The 23,677-nt window shown below is 35.7% G+C and overlaps 1 protein-coding gene across 13 annotated transcripts in view; it reads right to left on the bottom strand.

Moving 5' to 3' along the window:
- Window positions 1-23,677, bottom strand: part of PIK3C2G (phosphatidylinositol-4-phosphate 3-kinase catalytic subunit type 2 gamma) — a 514,208-nt gene that overhangs the window by 66,894 nt on the left and 423,637 nt on the right. For all 13 annotated transcript variants that reach the window (XR_011496940.1, XR_011496939.1, XM_070494347.1 and 10 more), the window contains 3 exons: window positions 22,843-22,999; window positions 15,942-16,051; window positions 353-542 (listed from right to left, as the gene is read on the bottom strand). Coding sequence is in view for 11 of the 13 variants with exons in the window: in XM_070494347.1 (XP_070350448.1) it covers window positions 353-542; window positions 15,942-16,051; window positions 22,843-22,999 (457 nt within the window). In the remaining 2 variants the exon portion in view is untranslated. The remainder of the gene's footprint in view (window positions 1-352; window positions 543-15,941; window positions 16,052-22,842; window positions 23,000-23,677) is intronic.

Raw genomic sequence — 23,677 nt, 5'->3', positions numbered from 1 at the left:
GGCAAAATTACCTATAAACACAGATATAAAGATAACATAATCTTATGTGCTGGGAACACACTGTTTAATTTCTGCTCTTCTTTTCTTGTGGACACTTTAATTAGCTCTTGATTTATAGTCTTCCACAGGGCAGGAACTGTTCCCTTTGATGGTTCTCTACTAATAGCTCTGGTTGTTATGATTTCTCCTTAGAACATCCTCCTTAATGGCGCTTCTGCTCAAACTGTAACTGATTTTTCATTTGCATAGTAAAAAAAAATCATAATATAAGGAAGGATGTGTAGCATAGTGAAAGGAAGTCTGAGATGAAGTCAAATGATATTTAAGTCAAGGTGACAGACTTGAGACTTACATTACTAGTTTTCTTGCTGAACCCTAAAATTGTTGCTTTTTGAATTGACCTGGTTTCACTCAGCATACAGGATTCCTGGGAAAAAGTCTGTGAAGTCGATTTGGCAGGGCTTATGGTTGTCATTTGTGCAAGTGTATGGATCAAATTATTCAATTTAACAGGGAAACACTCCAGACTTTCCTTTATTTTCCTAGAGAAATGAGAAAGAAAAGATAGTGAGTACTATTCCCTGAGTTGATTCATTTCATTTAAGATTTGTTTCCTAGCATTTGTTAGATATGGAAGAAGTCGAGAACCATGTCTATTTGGAGCCCAACTATTAAACAGCATTTTATAAACTTCAGGTTGTTACCAAATATAACAGAAATTTTCATGGTGAAATATAAAACTGTAATTGCCACACTGTATTTTAACTTCTTTTAGGTTTGTGTTTTATTTTTAGAGATGATTTTTAAAATTTAATTTTAGTTTATAATTATTTAAAATATTTACATAATTCCAGACATGAAATCTACAAAACAATACATCTTCCTGGAAGCCCAGAATCTGTTCCTGTGCTCTCTACGCCATTCCTTCCCTCCTCCTATATTTAAACATTTAGAAAAAATTATGGGTTAACTTTCAGTGTTTTATTTTTTAATTTTAATTTTATTTTTTTGCCTATATTTGTGTTCCTCTCTCAACTACCTTACAAAAAGTTTGCATACTATAATACTATATTTAATATACGAGTATTTCATACGAAATGTTTTTCACTCTGTGGTCTTTTTTTTGGTTGGTTTTTGATGTCTCTGCTATTTAATTTTTTTTATATTTAAGAAGGTTTGCAATTGTGCTCTAATGGTATAATAAATATCTTTATATAATATCCTTCATCCCCTCCATACCCTCTTCTCCAGTATCTGGTTTTCAGGGTTATCCTTTTTATCCTGGTTAATACCATAAAGCAAACAGTATACTTACTCTGCTTTCCATATGTGCTTCCTATTCCCCTTTCATTTTTTATAGAGCCATTCTATCTACATCGCACAGTATCTCTACTATACATGCTATCCAGTCTCTCTTCTAACAATCATAAACTCTTAACTCTCTACCAGTCTTTATGTCCACGTCTCTCCCGTCATTTTGACTATCCAAAGCTCGTTCTATAGTAAATTCCCCAGGAAATGTGCAAGGAAATAAGTTTCTGAGTTCTGGGTGTTGACAACAGTTTGTCTGTGGTCTTTATATCTGAAAGACAATTTGGCTGGATACAATATCCTTGGCTCACATTTTGTTTTTTCAGTGCCATAAAAATATTATTCCATTTTCTTCTAGAATAAAGAATGTGCCCAAAACTCTGATGACATCTGAACTTCTCTCCCTTATAAATGACTCGGTCATTTTGCCTAGATGCTTAAAAGAAGTTTCTTTTTCTTCAAAGTCCAATAGTTTGCTAACATGTTCCAGGTTATTCTGGGTAATTTTTCTGAATACACAATGTGTCCTTTCAATACATAATTTCACTTTTTGATTTTTTTAGAAAGCTTTTAAAATTATGATGTTAGTGTTTGTTAAAATATTAAATATACAATTTAGTTTCTATACTTTTTTAATATATTATTTTGGGTTTTTTTTCCAGGGACTTCCATTACATGTATGGTGGATCTTCATTGCCTTTCTTCATTTCTTTTTATTTTAAAAGTCCTACTTTTTTTGCATTTTCTTTTTCTCTTGAGGCATTATCTGTTGTGTCGTTGTGCTTATTTACTTCTGTGTTCTTTCTAGTTTATCGTTGTTAAAATTATGTTTTCTCTTATTTCTAATTCTTTAAAAAATTTTTTTTTTAAAGATTGGCAGCTGAGCTAAGATCTGTTGCCAATCTTCTTTTTTTTTTTTCCTTCTTATCCCCAAAGCCCCAGAGTATATGCATAGTTGTATATTTTAGTTGTAGGTTCTTCTGGCTCTGATATGTGGGACACCACCTCAGCGTGGCTTGATGAGAAATGCTAGGTCCACGCCCAGGATCTGAACTGGCGAAACCCCGCGCTTCCCAAGCAGAGTGCACAAACTTAACCACTCGGCCACAGGGCCGGCCCCTATTTCTGATTCTTTCTTGGGTTCAATCATCTCATTTCTGAATTTTTTCTAATTGTGATCTATATTGTTCCTTTATACCTTTATTGTTTCTTAAATTTTTTTAGCTCAATTTGAAATATAAGGATACAACTTAACCCTTTGATGGGACTGTCTTTCTGGCATACTTTCACCATGTGGATTTTATTTTCATCCTATTTCTCTTTTACTTATTATAATTTTGTATGACATTCAAACATGACCCATTTTGTTTGCTCGTTTCAATATGAAATTAGCATTCCGGAACTTTCAGGAAGGATGAGAGGGTTTTCAAGGGTCTGAAGCTCCCTCTTTTGTTGCTATCACACAGTGATAAAATTGTTTCATACTTTCTGAGATATGCCTCTTTTGCTTCTCCTGTCACCCCCAAATTTTTCTGGACTTTGGTTTACCTTTGCTCCTCTGATCTTTCTCCTCTCAGTCTGTATTATACTTCCAGTAGTTTCTTTTCAGTGTAGGACTTTTTCCTGGAAGGGAGCCCCAGTTGTCTCTGAGAGTTCATAGACTTCTCCAACCTTTTCAGATTTGCGATAGAACCCTTGCCGTTCCCGGTGAATTGGAGTGTGTAAAAACCCTTTCCAGTTTCAGCTGCTGTTATCAAATTGGCCTGCTCATCTTCCCAGTGAGTACCTGTGGGCTCTCCAAAGTCCTGTGCTCAGGTCAATCAGATGATCTGTTGCTTCCTTAGCTTCTTCCCATAAGATGCAGATACACAGGTCTTATAACCTAAGGTTTGCCCCTACCTGCTTGTATTTCAGGCTTCTTGGGAATACCTTGTTACCTAGTTTTGTTGTAGATGTTGTCCATTGTTTTTGGGTTTTGCTACCCTATTTGATTTGTCTGTTTTATGGAAGAGATTCAGGGATATTAAAAAACTTGACTTTTTATAATATATAATTCAAGCAACACAGTAAAATGTGGAAGGTTCCCTTCATCCTTTGTCTATTACTACTCTCCTCCCTAGAAATAACCACTACAACAGTTTGGTATCATTTTTTGAGCTTTGTCTATACAGTTGGCTCCCTATCTGTAGGTTTTGCATCCATGGATTCAACCAACCATGGATCAATAGGCTTATGATGGTTGTGTCTGTAGTGAATATGTAGACTTTCTTCTTGTCATTATGTCCTAAACAATACAGTATAACAACTATTTACACAGCATTTACACTGAGTTAGGTATTATAAGTAATCTAGAGATGATTTAAGGTATATGGGAGGATGTGCATAGGTTAGATGCAAAGACTATGTCATTTCTCATAAGGGATGAGCATCTGTGAATTTTGGTATTCACAAGGGGTCCTGGAACCAATCCCTCATAGATACCAATGGACCACTGTACATTTGTGCAAACAAACAGACACACAAACACACAGACATACACACATTTACTCCCACTATATGCTAGGTTATATTCCAGTGTTGAGATATAGCAATGAACAAAACAGAAATTTCTCCCCTCACAGAGTTTATATAATGTGAAATTCAGACAATAATGAAATAAACATGTAAAAATACAGGATTTGAGAAAGTAATATGTACTATAAAGGAAACTAAAATAGAAACTGCCAAGAGGAAATATGGGGTAGGTAGCAGTGTTGCAATTTTAAATAGGATGATCAGGGATAATCTCACTGAAAAGATGAGCTGAATGATTTGACAAAGACCTTAATCTGCCAAGAGCGTAGGTCATGGAAATTTCTAACGGAGGTCATTCTAGCAGAAACAACGGCTGGTCCAGAAGCTCAGAGGTAGATGAATGACTGGTGTTTAACAAACAGCAAAGAACATCAGTTTGGCTGACACAGAGGGAGGAGGAAAAGAAGGGACTCAGACAGATAAAGGGAGCACCATTTTGTAAAAATTGTCATGTTCTGTGAGATCAAAGTAAAAATGATAGGAGTCAAAAATCACAATTATATGCAATGCTGTAATTCTGCTTTCTTAACTTAGTAATATATTTTGGAAGAAAAAGTTTATAGTAACTAGTGCATACTAAGTGGCTCCAAAATATTTTTTGAATGAACAAACTTTCTAATTCAGGACACAGAGTTAAATCTATTTTTCAAAATGACCACATAGTATCTGAAAGCATAGATGTACAATGCTTAATTTAACCAATTTGTTTTTTATTGCAAAAAACATTCTTTCCCTACTGATTCAACTTAGTCCAATACCAACGGTCTATATATGTATAGGTCTGCTTCTGGACTCTTCATTCTGTTGCACTTGTCAATTTGTCTGTCTCTGGGTAAACACTACACTTCCTTAAATAGCTAGAACTTATAATAAGCCTTGAAATCTGCAAGTTATTTTACCCTGTTCTTCTTCAGGTATTTTTTCACTATTGTAGGCCCTTTGACCTCCCAAATATATTTTAGAATCAGCTTATCAAGTTTACCCATACAAAAATAAATGTGTAAGGATTTAAGTGGTATTGCATTGAAAATATAAATCAATTTAGAGAGAATTAACATCTCTACAGTATTGAGATACGCAACCAATGAACATGGTGTATTTCTCCATCTAGTTAGGTCTTATTTTATATCTCTCTGCATGATTTTAGAATTTGTTTCTGTGGAAATTTTGCATATCTTTTGTTGGATTTATTACTCACTTGAACATATTTTTGTATGGCAAATTGTAAATGCTATCTTTTCCTAAATTTTATTTTAATTAATATTTTATAATATACAAGTAGATTTTTAACTCATTAATTCTAACAATATATCTAGATATTCTTTTGAAATATGTATGGACATAGTTATGTAATCTGCAAACAACGACGGAGTTTTCTGTCATCCTTTCCACTGCTAAGGCTTCCAGTTCAATGTTAAATGGAAGTGACAGCAAGCTTTTTTGGTTTTGTTCCTTATTACAAAGGAAAAGCTTTCAATGTTTTACCACTAAGTATAATGCTTTCTGTAGGTTTGTAGGTGTAGGTTAAAGACATTTCTTTCTATTTCTAGAGTTTTTAAAAAACGAGTGATTCTAAATTTTATTAACTGTATTTTCCGGATCTATTGAGGCAATCATATAATGTTTCCCCTTTAATTTTTTCACTACTGAGTCTTGAATGCTTATCTTGTAACCACTTTACTTTATTGAATTCTTGTGATTCTAAATATTTTTTAATTCTCTGAGATTTTTTATTTGTTGTTTTACTTAAGAGGAAAATAACAATATAATAAAGTTTAAATATAGAGTTTTACTATCAAAATAGAGGTATTATAATCTTTTTCCTGATATTAATGGGAATGCTTGTAATTTTTCACTTCTAAAAATATAATATTTATCTAAGTTTCCTTTTACTCTGAGCTTACTAAAATTTTCTAAGAGGAATAGATGTTGAATGTAATCAAACACTACTTTTCTGGGTTGGCATCTATCAAAGTTATCATGCAATGCCTTCTTTACAACTAATCTGCCATGTCCTCAATGTTAATAACATAGTTCCATAATGTTTAATAATTTTCCCCTCAATTTTATAAAACTCGAAGCCCATTTATCTTGTTCTGGTATTAGATTTTTTTTTTAATAAATTCCAAATTTTTCCATTATTAGACATCAATCTATGCAAAACTTTGCTGAGAAAGTGAAAATATGACTGATCATTATTCATTTCCACAGTGTTCATTTTTTTCGAAAGATGTTCTTTGACTTTATGAATTTATGGGTATATAGTGCAGTATAAAACATTTATTTCTTCCCTCATCAATAGTTTAGAGACATGAAGATAATAATAATAGTAGGAATATAATACTAATCATGTAAGGAGAACCTACCATCATTCATTCATTCAACAAATATTTACTGAAGATATTTTTTGTCTTTGGGTGGAAAGCTCTAGGGTGCCAGCACATAGTGTCTTCTCATGAAGATAGCCTTATGAACCATAAATCTTAAGTTCTAATGTACCTGCCCTCACAAAATTCCAGCTATGTCCATGCCTTATTCTTACATTGCCCAACAGTTAAAATGTAAGAAGACTGGAGATGAAGGATGAACTTTTATGATAAGCCTATAGTTTTAGGACAGACTTTTGCTTAAATCCATCTCTTATCTCTCAGGTGGCTGACTTAACAGGTCAGATAAAACAGTGCTGTTAAATATGACCCGACTTGGGACTGGGGACCTGAGAGCCATAGGTTTCAGGGCTCTGTGGGGATCTGACTTAGCTGGGTGGCAGCTCTCTGATTTATTTTGTTTAATGGCACCATCAGCAAGATCATGCTTTGGAGTATTATATTACAGGTCCAAAGTAGTAGCTGGAAGGATCCAGTTCTTAAGTTTTCTAGGGGAAACCTCCAGGCAGTCTTGAAAAGCACTTCTAACTCCCTGCTAGGCACTGTTCCATGTGCTGGAACATAGTGGTGAAAAAGAGAAATCAGATTTCTGCCCTCAGGGAGTATATATCCTTTGGCAGACCCTGTACTAAATGCCTTATGTTGATCTTTTCATCCTTAGAGGAAAGCAGTAAAATTATTTTAGCAATAGATAAGCAAAAGACTGAGAGGTTAAATGCAAACCAAAGGTGACATCATCTATAACCGAAAACTCTAATTCATATTTATGTGATTCCAAAGTCTTTGCTCTCATTGTGGATTATTTATAATGAACAGTCTTTCAACTTTGTCTTTAAGAGAGAAATAAGCCAAGAGATTTAGCATGAAATTCTCACATAGAACAAGGGCACTAAAACAATAATCCTTTACTTTTTCCAAAGAAATAACCCTTAGGTAGAAAAAAATTTAACAGTAGTCCTTGTAGCCAGGGAACACAGTCCAAAGGGGCATACATAAGCATACAATTTCTTAAGCTTTAGATCCAATCTTAAAAATGTGTACAAATTCTATTCTACTTCATAACACATGTACTTTTTTATATAATATAAATATTTTAAATTGTTCATCATCAGAAACAATTGCTAACACGTTTCCTAGCTATACGTGGGTGAATGGGCACTCGAGTTCATCAGTCTTAGAAAATTAGGTTGAATCCAGGAGGTCTGATCTCCCTTGTTGGGTTCGGCATATAGGCCGATATTTTTTTCTCAGATTAAATATGATAATATTTTTAAAATTCACATTCATGTTAATACGTAACTACAAATGGCAAAAGTTTTTCAGTGCTTCATGAGCCGCATCAGAATAACCACAGAGGAGGGATGCCTATAACGCGGTGGAGTGGCGGTTGAATGACGGTTCTCAGGCAACACTTGATAGAACTTACAGCGAAAACATATTTCTATTGCTGAAGTTGTTTATATCATTTTGTGGTTTGATAGAACACCTGTTTTACTGGTCAGTCTCTTTAAGAGTCTCAGGGAAATATTTCTCTCTGCATGATTTTAGAAGGAATTTGCAAGAGAACGTTCTTACTTTACCATTGATACTATAATTTTATCATATACAAATAGAAAAAGAGTTTCAAGTGACTTACACTTCCCATGAACAAATGTCTTCATCTAACTCTCAAAGTGCATCTTCACTGCAGTGATTTCACATATGTGTACTAAACATACTACTTTTTTCTCTTTTTGTATTGGAGTTACTGAATGTCCAGCTCTGTGAGTCATTCTTGACCATTCAGAGGGAACAATGAAGTAATACAACTTTATCACAATTTCTTTTATTTCATGAAGAAAACTAATAGATTGACATTGAACTTTCAATCTCTGAAAAATCTGATCAGCACTTTCTCATCCTTAAGCCTATAAAATACGCTGTTGTGGGGGATCATAATTTGCTAGCCCAAAATGTGTCTTTTTGGCTTGATTATTTTTTAGAACAAAAGACTCAGAAAGAAACCTTGACATGACTCCTAATTGCCTAAAAGAATTTAAGATATAAGGCCTGCCCCAGGAAGGAGCTATCACAGATAACTCTAGGTGTAGTGGACTGAGAGGAATGTTGCTGGTCTATTTTTATCAAAGCTCTCTCTCAAGTCACATTGTCCATAGATGGCCCAGCAAACATTTATTTACCAAATATTTGCTTTTCTATCTTTGTGTGAATTGCCTTCTTCCCCTCTGAAGTCTCAAACCACTACCCACAACATCCTCCTTTGTCTTTAACTAAAGAAGGTATTTAAGGTGGTAGTTTCAGTCATTTTAGTGAGTTTACTCAGTTTTCCTTGGTTTCTCCCATGTATACATGTTATTAAACTTTGTTTGATTTTCTGCTCTTATTCTGTCTCATGTCAATTTAATTCTTAGACCAGCCAGAAGAACCCAGAGGGGAGAGGAATAGTTCTTCCTCCTGTACACTACCAAGCTAATTCCCATTTTGTTATAACTTTATACTGGGCCAATAAATATTTAACCCATATATTTTAGCCAAAAAAATTACCATTCTGAAATTAATTCAACAAGTAATCATTGCTGATGCATTCTTGGTACACAATACAAAAAAGTTCCTCTCTATGCACTTTTATTTTTTAAAAATTCAAGGCTGCCTGACATGAAAAAGAGAGCACTTGATGATTTTGGCTGCACATTTATGTAATGTGCATCTACACGTATGAACACAAAAATTTAAGCTTCATAGTCTATCCTTTTAAATATGATAGATACTAAAAAGGATATCTCATATTAATCCTTGTGGCTTTGATGGCATGGTACCCTAATTTGAAAAACATCGTTATAAGCATTTAGATATTTTCTTACCATGTTCTTTCAACTAATCTGAAAACAACTAAAGTTAAATATCTGAGATTATCAAAGCATTAGGAGTTTCATCTGTAGGATTTTTTTTTCCACATGATTTTGCTTAGGGTCCTGGGAAGAGCACCATTACACAAGAAATCAATTTTGTTCTATTCTGAACTCAGTTCTGCGTGTGATCTCAAGAAATACAATTAACTTTCAGGAGGCTCAAAAGTTTTATCTATAAAACATAGTTCATGACTAAACCATGCCATCCCTCAGGATTATTGATGTGATCAAATGAGTAGGAAATGAGTGACATAAAAAGTCCCTGGAAATAGAACAATATTATGCAAATATTATTTCAGAAAGCTTACTACCAAATAAGTAAAGAAATGAACATACAGGAGCCCAAAAGGTAGCAAACTACAGTCAGAGGGATACAAAAAACCCAAATGTACACATTTATGGTTCTACGGAAAGTGACATGGTAAACTCTCTTGAAATCCTACAAAAGAGATACTAAATAGGGATTAGAACAAGGGGCAGCTTTAGAGTTTCTTATCTTTCTTTTCTTTTCTTACTTTTTTTTCCTTTTCTCCTGCTTCATAGTATAGAACCTGGCTTAAAAAAAAGAAACCAAACTATGCTGTTTTCCAAGTTGAAGTTTCAGGTCTTCAGAATTCATCTACAAGGTCAGCAAGTCTTATGCAAATGTCACCACAGGCACCTGACGGCATACAAACAAGAATTCCATGCTCCATGGCCTTGACTATGAATAAGTAATTCTTACACCTTCTTATGGAGGCTCCTTACAAAAATTAGCCAAATCAGAGCAAATGGGATAAAGGAACTAGGCAAAGGTTGATGGGCTGGTCTTATGTATAAGGACTATGCCAGTGAAATGATATTCCAGGTTTTTATGCCCTCAACCAAAGCCAGCTTATTTTATTGATTGAAATCTTATGCAAAGCAAGATAACAAACCTTAACATGCAATAATAAAAAAAAAATCAAGTGATAAACAGTAGTATAATTAAAGTAGTAAAAATCTTAAAATACATTTAAAAATAGTAAATTATTTTAGTCTCGTTGCTTGTTAAATCCCTGGAAGGTACCAACTGTATGCAATGCACAGGGTCAGGAATACCAGCGAGGACTGACTGATGCACGTAGCTGTTGAGGAGGTAACAGCTGTTGTGAAACAGCACGTTCTGGACTATTCATCTTTTTTAACTGATGACTTCTGGTACTCTTGGTGAGAACGCTAAACTTTCCAAATGCTCTTAAGCTTTACACTGATAGTCTCCTGAAGAATTAAAATATCTTTTTTTAAAGCCAACAGCTAAGGCGTATGTAGGGGGCTCAGGGACTCTGGCTCCTGTGTCTGTGATGTGGAGTCCAGGAGCACTCTCTCTGGATGTCATCAACATTTCTAGCAGTTTCACAGTACTTATTGGGACAGTCATTGTGTCTACTCTGCCCAATGGCCCCTCATAACTAAGATTGTTGTCTCTAAAGCTCAAAGTTCAGAGAAGAAATTCTAGGCTGTTCTTTGTGAAGCCCTGGCCCATAATAGGAATAAGGATAGGCAACAGAATCCATGATGGCTTTGCATGAATGATCCTGTCCAATAGGGACAAAAGCAACTAGTTAATTAAGCTGTCTTTCTCTGGAATTTATACTTGAGAATACTGGCCAAAGGGCAAAGGGAAGCAGAATAGGATAGGCAGGGATAAGCAGGGTAGAAGGTCTTGTTTCCATTAGAAACTAGCCAGGCCCTATTGGTTTCTGGGGTTTGTTAAGTTACGGTTTGAGGCCATGCATACCTTTTCCCAAGGATACCAGATAGAATCTCTGGTTCTTGCTACCAAAATACCTCACTCATGCAAACAATTTGTTTTTTTGAAGCATGCAGCTTTGACTTGTTTCAAGCTGCCTTCAGTTTTAGTTGAAGAGCAGGAGATCTTCTACTTAGTAAACCAAAGAATCTGTGTGACAGGCCAAATGGAATATTTGGGAATACATGGAAAATTTCCTCTCACATTTTTGGAGGAGGAAATGGATGAAGTGAAAGCCATGATCAGTAAGTGGGAGGGGATGTAGGCAGGGAAGTTTACGCTTAATGATCCCAGTCTGGTCTGTGAAATAGGTTATCTGTTTCTAAGGACAGCTAACCCGAGCTTTGAGAGTGATTGAAAATTCTAAAATAACCCATTTGGAGGGCATTTTAATGGATGGTTGCTTTTGTTGCCCAGCAGTGGGCTTGGCAGAGATATTACATGAGAGTATCAATTTGCAGCGACTGAGTCATGATACTTTCTTGATTCTATTCAACAGCACTCAGCTGTAAGCGTAGTAGAGAAAATTAAGGGAAGCAGAGAGAGAAGTTGGCAATGATGTGGAAAACCTTTGTGGCCAGCAAACCAATTTTATTCTTATTTTTCTCTAAATGCCATTAATTGTAGTACAGTTTTTAATGCCATGCAGAGTATAGCACCCTCTGAAACTCTTATAATCAGCACTTAACCCAGAATGTGATTACATAGGAGTGAGGTAGGATCCTGTATTCTTCATAAATAGAGTACTCCCTTGGAGAGAAAGGAAAGGCCATTTCTTTCTTTCAAGCCTCAAATAGGGTCAAGAGGGACAGCCTCTTGATGCTAATACTGTAGTCAGGACTAGGGAACTTAAGGTAGCCACATGTGCTGTGTCTCAGATGGCTTAGTCCTCATTCATGACCTAGATCTGTGAGTTTGGTGGTGATGAGGGGGGAAGTGGATTTTCTTGTCTTATTTTTATCTGGATCTTAATAGTGACATCAGAATAAACAGTGGCATAAAACTGTTAGCCTGCCAGAACAAAGAGAACAAGGAGTTTAAGTATACAGGGGCTCTCATAAGTATACTAGAGTTAATGACACTCACTGAAGCACCAAGACCAAAGCTGGAGTCATCACAGAACTCAGCCTGTCAGAACAAAGAGAACAAGCAGTTTAAAGGTCCATGGGCTCTCATGAGTATATTAGAGTTAATGACTCTCATTGAAGCGCAAAGACTAATGCTGGATCCATCATAGAACTTGGCTTCTTTTTTGGTAAATTATGTGCACTGACATCTACACTTCAAGTTTCTCAAGTTTTGAAATCCTCGTGATTTCAGAGAACACAGCTTAAGATAAAAATATTATATACACAGAAAAGTAAACAAGTGCACGTAATTTTTAACATTTATTTGAATCAGGTGGATGACATCATTTAAGACTCCATTATTGTTTTTATTAAGCAAGCTACTTTTATAAATTCACTCTATAAGTTGTTTAAGTATTAACAAAAGAAGTATAACTTTTTTAAAAGTTTAAAATATCTAAATAATAGAGAGATCTTAAGTAACTTTTTTAAATGGTAAAGAATGATAGAATCAATTGGGATTTCTTAAACCCTGATAATGAGTCCTTCACAGTCCTGGATGGAATGTGATAGAAAAGATCTTTGACACTTGATATACATAGGCTGACCAAGGAACTTAGAGAAGAGTTGAAGAGACAAGCTCAAAACACATTAAATCATATATCAAAATAAAGGTATGTAATTGAGACTTTAGAATAAAATATACTACTGAGACAAGCTCTTGGAACTAAAAGGAAGAGTGAGTCTCACGGGAGATTTGTCTGAGGAGAAAAGGAGAGAAAAATATAGAGAGGTTCAAGGCATGTGGTAATGTGCCAAAACAGAAAAAGAAAGGAAGGTGACTGTCTTGGAGTCAGTAGCCAAATTATCCCATGTAGGTCTCCCAGGGCAGCAATTATAGCAGATCCCAAACCAAACACCCAGGGGACACCTGGTAGTGGCACAGAGATAATAGTTCTGGGAAGGGACTTCTGTCCTCCAACAAGGCTTGGGATATGACATGCCATAGTTTAGACGACTAGATGCCTTTTAGGTCTGCAATGGAGAACAAGTTCTTTACCATAAAGTTGTAGAAGTTTAATTAACAGAACCTACTATATAACATATGAAAGCAAGAAAATTAGCCTAGCAGAGATAGGCAGGCAGGATAACAAGGTCTAGCTCGCTGCCAGGAGGTTACTGGCTTCAGATCAACTTCCCATATCAGTTCACACCCTCTTGAATGGGAAAGGTGGATGATTCAACCTAGGCCAGCTCACCCATATCTAAGATTCTGCTCTTTACAGATCTGGGTGTGTCAGAGGAAGTCAGGGGAGGTGGAGGGATGGGACATTGACAGAAAAATAAAGCCTACAGTAGTCCCCTCTTATCTGTGGTTTCACTTTCCACAGTTTCAGTTACCATTGTCAACCACGGTCTGACAATATTAAATGGAAAATTCCAGAAATAAACAATTCATAAGTTTTAAATTGTGAGCTGTTCTGAGTAGTGTGATGAAATCTCATGTCATCCTGCTCAGTACTGCCCAGATGTGAATCATCCCTTTGTCCAGCAGATCCACGCTATATACGACACCCACTTGTTAGTCACTTAGTAGCCTTCCAGGTTACCAGATCAACTGGTGTGGTGTCACAGTGTTTGTGTTCAAGTAACCCTTATTTTACTTAACGATGGCCACAAAGCCAACTTTATTCTTAGTTATTGTTGTTAACCTCTTACTGTGCCTAATTTGTAAATTAAACTTTACCATAGGTACATATGTATTGGATAAAACATAGTATATATAGGGTTCGGTAGTATCTGAGGTTTCAGGCATCCATTGGGGTCTAAGAACATATTCCTGTGGATAATGGAGTACTACTGTATTTACATTTTTCCTGTGGCCAGGGTCTGACGAAGCTTTTTTCATCTGGTGTAGTTTTTTCCCTTTGTTTTAAATGGTAGGAGGGACTATTTGTAAACTCTAGCACTATAATTGCTCTGTCTCAGCAATGACACGTGAAACAGGCTATAGCCCAATCGTATGTTTCCAATCTCCATCTTTTCTGGCCCTCTCCCTGCTCCTCCCTTGTCTCCTCACCCAGTCTCATTGACACTTCAATCACTATGCCTACTATGCTGCAGCCCACTTTAAAGAAAGGCGTTCCACTCAGATCCTGATGGAATAGCCAGAGGGGGCTATTTTTGGTAACATGTGAACCCCCCCACCTTGGATGGAGTTAACTGGACCAGGATGGGCAGCTAGAGTGAAAGGCTCATTCCTGTTGATGAGATCCCCAGAGCTGTCATGAACTCCAAAGGACCTTCCAGCCTTTGTGACAGATGTCCTTCTGCTCTTCCCGAGGCAGGCTGATAGCCTTTCCCTGGGATTTCTCATACATGTCCCCCATCTCCACTAGTTGAGGCAACTTGAGAGTCCCTCATCCTTGAAACCAAGGATCTGAAACACCTATGCAAGTCTTCAAGCTAGTGTTTTTGGCCACAGACAGTTGTCCACTAATATTTGTAGTTTCTAAGTGGATATAAACAAATGATTCTTTTACAAATAGTAAAGAGGTACCTTTACTATTAAAGGGCATTTTTCAAGACTCAAGAAACCTACAAGACTCTCCTAAAGAATCTCTAATCGTAGAATTTCAGAAACAAACTACATAGCAGGAAAGTATATCTTTCTTAAAGGCTCTGCCCACTGTTCCTTAATCACATTGTATGATTTCCAATACTGAATGTCAAAAAACCCCTAGACCAGAGGATCAAAGCCCTAGCTCTGAGTCCTGGTCCTAGCTCTGCTTCTGACTACTACTTCTTTTAATCATGGGCAAGACCCTTAATTCTTTGGATCTGTTTCCCTATTTGCTTATCTATTGTCAGAATAAATAAACTTAAGTGCTCTTCCAGCTCTAATACTCTGTGATTCTGTCATGTTGCTTCTCCTGAACCATTAGAGCACCCTATCCATTAAAGTTCAGGAAACAGAGATCCTTTGCAAACGTGAAATTCCCCAAGTGTTCAGGACGTCCCTGTGAACTCTCACTATTCCCTTGGAATGGAGAGAGATTCTGCACTATGCACTCTGGAAGGGGAAAGGAAAAGTAATACCTGCGTGGGAGAGGTTTTATTATAAGTAGTGTTTTCTTCAAAAGGACAAAGCATACATCCATTAAAAAGAGCATAATCTGTGTTTACAAATTTCCAGTTGAAAATCTTAGAAGAATATAAAATTAGACTCAAATAAGACTCAATATTAAAAAGTTACAGAAAACAGCACTGCATTTCTCTACTTAAATTGTTTACTAGGACAATAATTACGGCTAATATTTATTTAGCATCTAAAATTTGCTAGCAATTATGCAATCTGTTTAAAAACTGACGTCCAAAAGAATCTTATATGATAAAATGCACCACCCTTTTGACAATGATTTTGAGTCCGATATCCGCTGTATTCTGCCCATGCTCTTACCCTAATGTATACTGTTTTCCCAGACTTGCTTAACAAAAAAAAGATTAAAAATAGAAGATAGTCACCACATATTCCAATATTTGTACCGTCTTAGAGATGTAAGTAGTGAGGCCATATCTCATCATAAATCTCTTTTTCCAAATTGTTTTTCTGGACATAGTTCAAGTAGAACAACCAATTTATTTATGTCAGCCCTTGCTCTTTTCAATGACCTCTTATTGAGCAATGTGTTAGAAGAAGAGCCTGGTTAGCAAACAATGGCATGCTACAGAAACACTGACTAAGGCCTTCTGCTGGACATTCACAGTGCTCCCTTTCTACCCCTCGGGAAAGAGGACACAAGCTGGTTTTACAAACAATAGCTTTATACCAATGACTGTTCCCCTGACGCCCTCTCAAATGTGAAGCGTGTGTTTATACACATGCATATACGCACACTCATACATTCACAGCTAATCTTACTTGGTGAAATGACTTGTTGCTTCCAGGTCTGTGTCTTGTGGACGAAGATTATTATACACATATCTAAGGTCTTGGATTCCACTGAGCTCAGGCAATCCCGCATGCAGCATCTTAGCAAAACAAACAAACAAAACAAAAACAAAAAACCTCAGAATAAATCTAAATCAAATCTTACTTGGTTGAATTTGGTTAAGCTTTCTTGGTTAATCTCAGAAATACATATAAACTTAAATTTACATAGCAATGCCTTTCAGTTTGTAAACATGAATGAATTTAAGTTCATGTTCTTTAACCTTCCATATTTGGTAGCAGAAGCAACAATAATAAGAAACAATAAAATTGTCAGAGTACTTGCAGATTAATAATTTAACTATATCTACATCATAAACCGCTGAATATGCATGACAGTATCATTATTTCCATCTTGCTTTCCTGTAGAAGAGGCATATTTAGCACAGGACAAAAACAATAATAAGAGTTCTAGTGTCAGATTTTCTGGACCCACCATTTACAATCTGAATGATCCTGAAAAGTCTCTTAACCTCTTTGAATCTCCATTTTCTCATTTTTAAAGTAGATATAAAAATACCCAACACGTTTCGGGAGAATCAAATGGCTAATGAGTAAGAAAGAGCTTTATATATTATGAATTATTATACAAAAATTATATCACAATACCTATTTTAAAGAAGAAAATGTTAATCCCCCAAAACTGTAAGTGAAGTGTCCAGATCAAAAGGCATGTAAGTAGAGAGTTAAAGCTCATCCTTTTGGTTCTTAATCTTATGTTCTTTCATAAGTCTATGACTCATACTATAAGAACACAACTTTCCCTAGTTAAGTAGTGATTGCATTCATTAAAGATTATTAAAGCAACAAAATAATTAAACATAAAATTGTACAAAGGATCAAGTATTTTTCTGCCAACCTCTAGAAAAATACTTTGTTTATATTATAGTGTAGACTGAGAGATAATATTCTTTTTAGTTATAGGCAAAAATATTTGAGAAAAAATAGATCTTTCTGAAACAAATTTGAACTTTGCAAAAAGAAAAAAAAGAATGTTATCAGTTCCTCTATGACTCAGGTGATAAATTACTTCCTGCTCTGTAATAAAGACACTCAGAGTAGTGAGAGGATAAGAACAATGCTGTTAATCCTAAAAATAAAGAATAAACTGAGAATACAGTTATGGAGTATGGGTAAAGTTGTAAATGACTTGATGAAGTTCAAGGGAGGAAAAAATATATGTGAAACTATTCTCCTTTCCCACTGTCCTCCCACAGGCTGAGGGAACAGCATATATACATAGATGTACAGAGGAGAGCAGGATATTTTTCATTTGTCCACAGAAAGAAATCCAGATGGCTTGCTGGAACATAGGGTGTCCTGTGGGTGAGCGACAAGAGATGGGGCTGAAAAGGCAAGTAGGGTAGGATGTTTAGCAATATTAAGATTTTGTACTTCATCCTAAAGGCAAGAGAAAGCTCTTTTAGTCTTTTAACATAGGCATTAAAAGAACTGAATTGTGTCTTAGAAAGATCATTGTGGTTATGCATGGAAAGTGGATTAAAGTGGGGCCGAATAAGAGGCTGGATGAGGAGACTGGGTATGGAGATAAGCTATTGGATTTTAAATATAGGCAAGAAATAGAACTAAGAAAACTGATTGATTGGATATATTTGGAGGGCTGGGTGAGGTCTAAAGCACATAGCTGTAAATGTAGATTCAGGAGTCATTAGCATACAGCTAGTAATTGAAATCACGGAAAAGGATCAGGCAGTGCTGCAAGGTTGTCAACTGCCTCTTCTATTCAAATTCATGATACCTAAATTTGAGTAAATTCTCTTCTCTTACAAACTCTTCCTCCTTTTTCCTGTTTCACGTCTTCATTTATACTGCCACTATTGTCCAACTAACAAGAAATTCGTATCTTTTTTGATTCCTTCTTCTTCCTGATTCCCAACGTCAATCACTTAATTTTATAAAAACCACCTCGGCAGTCGCTTGTATTCAGTCTCCTTTGCATTGCAATTATTATCCTAGTTCAGCTCCTCATCTTCATTTGCTTAGATATCTTGAGTTGTCTTTATCTAGTTCTCCAATCCCTGTCTCTCTAATCACATCACTTCTGAGGGATCTGTCTAAAATCCAAGTGAGATGATGGTACTCCCTTCATCAAAAACAAAGAAACTTCTAGGTTCTCAGGGTCTGTACATTAAAGTTCAAAAATCCACATTCTGGTCATAAATGGCTTTCATAGTCTAACTGTGATCTATCACTTCAACTTTATCATTTACATGGATCTCCCTTTGTACCACAGACTGGGTGCATGTGACTACCTCCATTTCCAACACATGTCATGCCCACGCTCTTTAAGCCTCCACCCACACTTACATTCTCCTCTCAGTCAGGATTCCTATCCTCTCCCTCCTCGTCTAGTGAAATTCTTTTCGAAAGCGCAGCTCAGATGTTTCTTCCTCCTTGAAGTACCACTGACCCTCTTGATAAGATTTAATTACTACTTTCTTTGCACAGCAATCATGTCTTGGACCCACCTCTTTCACAGTACTTAGTGCTGCCTAGCTTTTACTGTGTTTTGTTTGTGCATATGTTTGTCATGTTAGATTTTTAAGTTCTTTGAGAATAGAGACAGTTTTTATTCAATGTTGAATTGTCTCTACTGCCTAGAATGATACTTTGTATATAGTTTGAACTTAACGAATGTCTGTGAAATAATGAACACATGAATGAATGAAAAAATATCTGTCCCTGTTAGGCTTTGGAAACTGATAAGTAGCAAGTTCAACCCTGATCACTAAACTTAAAATCAACCATAAGGAGATACGTTCCCAACAGCAACTACAGTCTAGATTAGACTTTATCTTATCAGTTCTGTATTTATAGTTCTAGAGACATCTGTGTACTTATTGAGGCAGTTTTCCCCTTTATCACACTATGATTGTCTATTTGCTAAGAACAGGCTTCTCCCCTGGATCTGAATTGCTTTCCAGTTTCTCCGGATATCCCTAATTCATCTGCTTGCTTAGGACTCTGTCAAACATTTCCTTAGGAAGTAGACCCTATACTTACTCCTGCCAACTCACACACACACACACACACACATACACACACTGCACACCAGCTGCTAAATGCAGATGGCTTCAAATCAGATGAACCCCAGGTCTCTTCTTGTCATGTGGCTGATTAAAGGTAACAAGTGCTAACTTTGCTCTTGTTGATGTGTTTCATTCGTTAGAGAGGAGGCTTTGGGTGTTGTGACTCTACATGTCCCAGTAAAGATGACCTCATACCTGAGTCCACTTAGCCATTCTGTTCTCTGACCCACAGATATGTAGTGGTTCAAGTGTTTCCTAGCCTAGATTACATGGGCAATAACTTTAATTGGGTCAATAGGAAAGGGAAAGGGTGGCTAGCACGGGTAACGAACAGGTACAGGTAATGAACAGATACAGGTAATAAACAGATAAGATCCTTTTTAAAGGACAGGAACATTTAAAAATTTTCTACTTCTGTTCTCCTCCTACTAAGCCCAAATCTATTTTGATAGTTATGCTTAGGGAAGCAGACACTCTTCGCCACCGCATAGGAAAGTTAGAAAGATTTCTGCGGGGAAATATCTCATATAATAATAGGTGTGATAAACATTTTAAACTGCGTAAATGGTCCCTGTGTTCTTGGGAGCCTTCCATAATAGCTGATATTGATTTTTTAATGAGAGAAAAGCTGATGAAATACAGGCTTTCATGTTAGTGAATTCAGCCAACAACACTCTTGGGTCTCCTACAGATGTTTTGCTTTTAAGCAAGATGGGAATTTCATGGATTATTTTTTCCTCGATTTTCCCAGGAGTAAATAAAAAGGACTGTGGATATCTGGAAACACACTGCTCTCTACCAAGGACGAATCATTAACTCCACAGTAGACTCACCAAATGCTTGTGGCTCATAATCTTGGGTACTGACCATTCACAGAAGATAGAATTTATGACCCATATCGAGTATTTCTTAAGTTGTAATTGGGTTATGGTGTAGTAGATTGAGTCTTTTTTAAAGAAGTTAGCAAGAGTCAGTTTGAGAAAAAACTGAGGAAAATATAGATTACCCACATAGGTAGAAAATAAACTTTTACAAATTTAAATTTGTTTTTTATTTTATAAGAAGCTATACCAGAGAAAAGGTGGTCCTGAAAACTTTACCGATGCTTTGATTATCACAGAATCCCATAAGAAAGAAACTTAAAAAGAAGGGAATCAAGAGGTAAATGACCAGAAACAGAGGTCATAAGTCACTGCTGTTTTACATATATTTATTCATTGATCAAATTGGTACACATTGCTTCTGATCTCTGTCTCAATTTCTATGAGAGTCTAAATCTAAGATTATATGCTTAATCTGAATTAGTGCCCTTCACTGCCAAATTTCCTCCTTTGCCTGAAAGTCAAGATTTGAATATTTAAAACATAGGGAGATATTTTGAAAATATTATATACCAGAAACCTTCAACGTCTGATTTTAGTATTATGAGAAATCATTTCAATACTTGATTAAAACACCATATATCTATCTCTACTAAATGAAATAACATCACATAAACTCTTTAATGATTATTTACTATATTAGGACTTATATGCTAAAAGTTTTCTTTTTAGGTAGATAGAAAAGTTTATTAAACAAGATAAAAAACCGCACCAATAGCTTTCTTAATCTATTTTTTCAAAAAGCTGTGCTTTCACATTGTTTTAACATGCTTATTTGTTATTCAGCGTAACTTTTGATGTCATCTGAGAAGCAGCATAAACTACATTTGTGCTTTCCTGCTTTGGGTTTATTTTTGAGAGGTCTGTGACTGGCTAAAGTAGTTGTTACAATATGGTATGTACTCCTCGTATGCAGTTATTGCAGCACTAGAGACATTTAAAAATGCTGGGTATCTCATTTACTTGTGTACATGAATTTTATCTTCCTTATTAAACTGAAAATTTTAAGACTGATTGGGTCTCATATGTTACTTTATCAATCAACCACAGTTTATGCCATATGGTAAGTACTCAAGAGCTCAAGGATTCATGAGCTAGAGCCTGCTAGAGCCCAAGAGGATACTGGAGTTGATAGTACCTAAATATCTGTTAAGTAAACGGAGTCAAAATCACAGACACAGTCCTTGTCGAGTTTCCTTTGTGGTATGAACACAGATTGTGCATCATAAGCCATCTCATAATTGCAGTATGGTCTAATAGAATTGGGAGGTAGAATGCAAATCTACCAATATGGATCATTGGCTATTACTGGAAAGCAAACTTGAAAATTCTGGAGCTGGGCAGACCTCGTATACCCAATTTACACTTGAAGAAATCTAAGTCTTTGTATATGAAGGACTACATGTTTCAAATATTTTTAGAAATCCTTATTTTTCAAGACAGAGGGAAGAGAAGTAAGGTGCATATGTTTTTTAAAAATTAAAACAAGGATATAAATACAATTTTCATTGCAACAAGGTCAACATTTATTTAGTACTTTTCAATAGAACTTTTCTGCAGTGATGGAAATGTTTTATATCTATGCTGTGTAATATGGTACCACTAGCCACATGTGGCTATTAAGCACTTGAAATGTGGCTAGTGAGACTAAGGAGCTACATTTTAAACTTTATTCAATATTAATTATTTAAATTTAAATAACTACATGTGACTAGGAGATACTGCATTGGACAGTGCTCTTACAGACTAACAAGGATCTAGTATAATAAATTAATTCAACCCGACTACATGACAAATACTGTGCTAAGTGCTATGTTAATTATCTAATAGGGTTATTATGAAATGTAAATCAATTAATGCCCATAAAGGACTTAGCATAGTGCTCATGTGAAGAACTCACTATTAGGTCACCTATTCATCAGTCCAACAAGGTAGATGCTATTATCTTCATTTAATAGATTAGCAAACAGAGCCTTATTGGAGTTAAGCAATATACCCTGAGAAATGTAGTCAGTAAAATTCCAAGCTAGGATCAAACCCAGGAAGGCCTGGCTATCAAATCTGTGCCATTAACAACATCTAATAGAATTATTGTCATCTGAAGGCTCTAAACTAGTTATTTTTGATGATTGTATTGACCCCAAACACCATATTGATTTACCAAAGCTGTGTTTCTCTCCTACAGTTCACTGCAATTACTAGTGTGTAAGTATGTGCCCAGAGGAATCACCACATTCTTCTCCCAGAAGATATTTCTATCACATTTCTCTCCTCTCACCCTGCATATCTAGTTTCCATCTCTTTGTATCAAATGATGCAGTGAAACATTAAATTTTCCCCTGCTAGTCAACAGAGAGCATATAAGACCATGAGTCAGGCGACCCAATGCATACTACTAAATGTACTATTGTCTCATTGAGTTGCTAGCAAGCCGTCTTACATTTTTGGCCCTCAGTTTCTTAATCTGGAAAATAGGCAAGTGATCAAAGGCAGAAATTGGGAGGAGAGCCAGGAAAAATCCTTGCCTGGTCCACATCATTGGGTTGGCACAATGTGTAAATGAGATAGTATTTTTAAAGCACTTTTGAAAAATCCTAAAGCACAATACAACTGATACAATATTTAAATCACTGTCCTTGATCTTTAATCAAAATATACTGAGACAACCCCTGAATACACCAATATTATTCTGAATAGAAACATTTGAGACAGCGACTGTGAACTAATGTAATGAATTATTAAGAAATGTGTTTACAAGCTGTACGTGGTACTTTCAGTTTGTTCATTCCTTTCTGTTTTGAACAGCTCTTTGGGGAACTCCAAGCCATTAGCAAAAACAGACTACTGAAAGAGAGACATAAATGAAGCTTATTATTTTTGTTTTTTCCCCAAAGGACTTACCATTTCTAGCAGGTTCAAGAGCAGTCGGCTGTGCCTTCTGACAATATTATAAGCTCGACAACAAAGCTCCACAAAATCTTGGAAATGCTGTGGGTTTTTCCCACCCTCTGTAATAAAGTACTCCATCTCTGAAGTAAAAATAAAAGGGGCTCGGTCCCTATAAACCAAAAATAACAGCAACCATAAACAGAAGGAGAAATGGCTTTTAAGGTTACATCAGGCATTTACAACACCTTATTTCCATTTGAATTTTTTTGTTATTTTCTCTCTACTCTAATGATGAACCTCCTTCATTGTGGGACAGTTGGAGAAACTTGCTGAATATAGGCTCTGAATAACGTAACTGGGCTGTGACAGAGAAGGAAGGACAAGCTATTTTACAACATTGACCCATATTGTCTCAAATATTAAATCCAAGTTATATTTGATGTGAATATTATCCAGTGAAAATGAATGTAAAGGCCAACTAATAATGAAGGTGATTTTATGGAAAATACACTTACTGCTAGATTTTGAAATTACAGAACCGATCACGTATTTGATCTCATGATATTTTTATTTTTTGTTTCTTTTTTATATTTTATATTTTATATTCATATTTTATAGTTTATATTTTTTTAGAAGATATGTTGATATATATTCATATAAAATAAAATATTTTATATTTATATTTTATAGTTTATATTGTTTTTAGAAGATATGTTGACATTTTAGGAAAAAAGTTTCAGGTAGAAGCTAAGATACGTAATGACAAGTTCTTTTAGAAGGCAATCTATGAAAAAAACAGATTTTACCAATTCACTGTCATATGTTTAGCAAGGAGAAAAAGAGACAG

Source organism: Equus asinus, chromosome 22, assembly GCF_041296235.1.
Source record: "Equus asinus isolate D_3611 breed Donkey chromosome 22, EquAss-T2T_v2, whole genome shotgun sequence".
Classification (NCBI taxonomy): Eukaryota; Metazoa; Chordata; class Mammalia; order Perissodactyla; family Equidae; genus Equus; species Equus asinus.
This window is presented reverse-complemented; position numbering and strand designations above follow the sequence as displayed.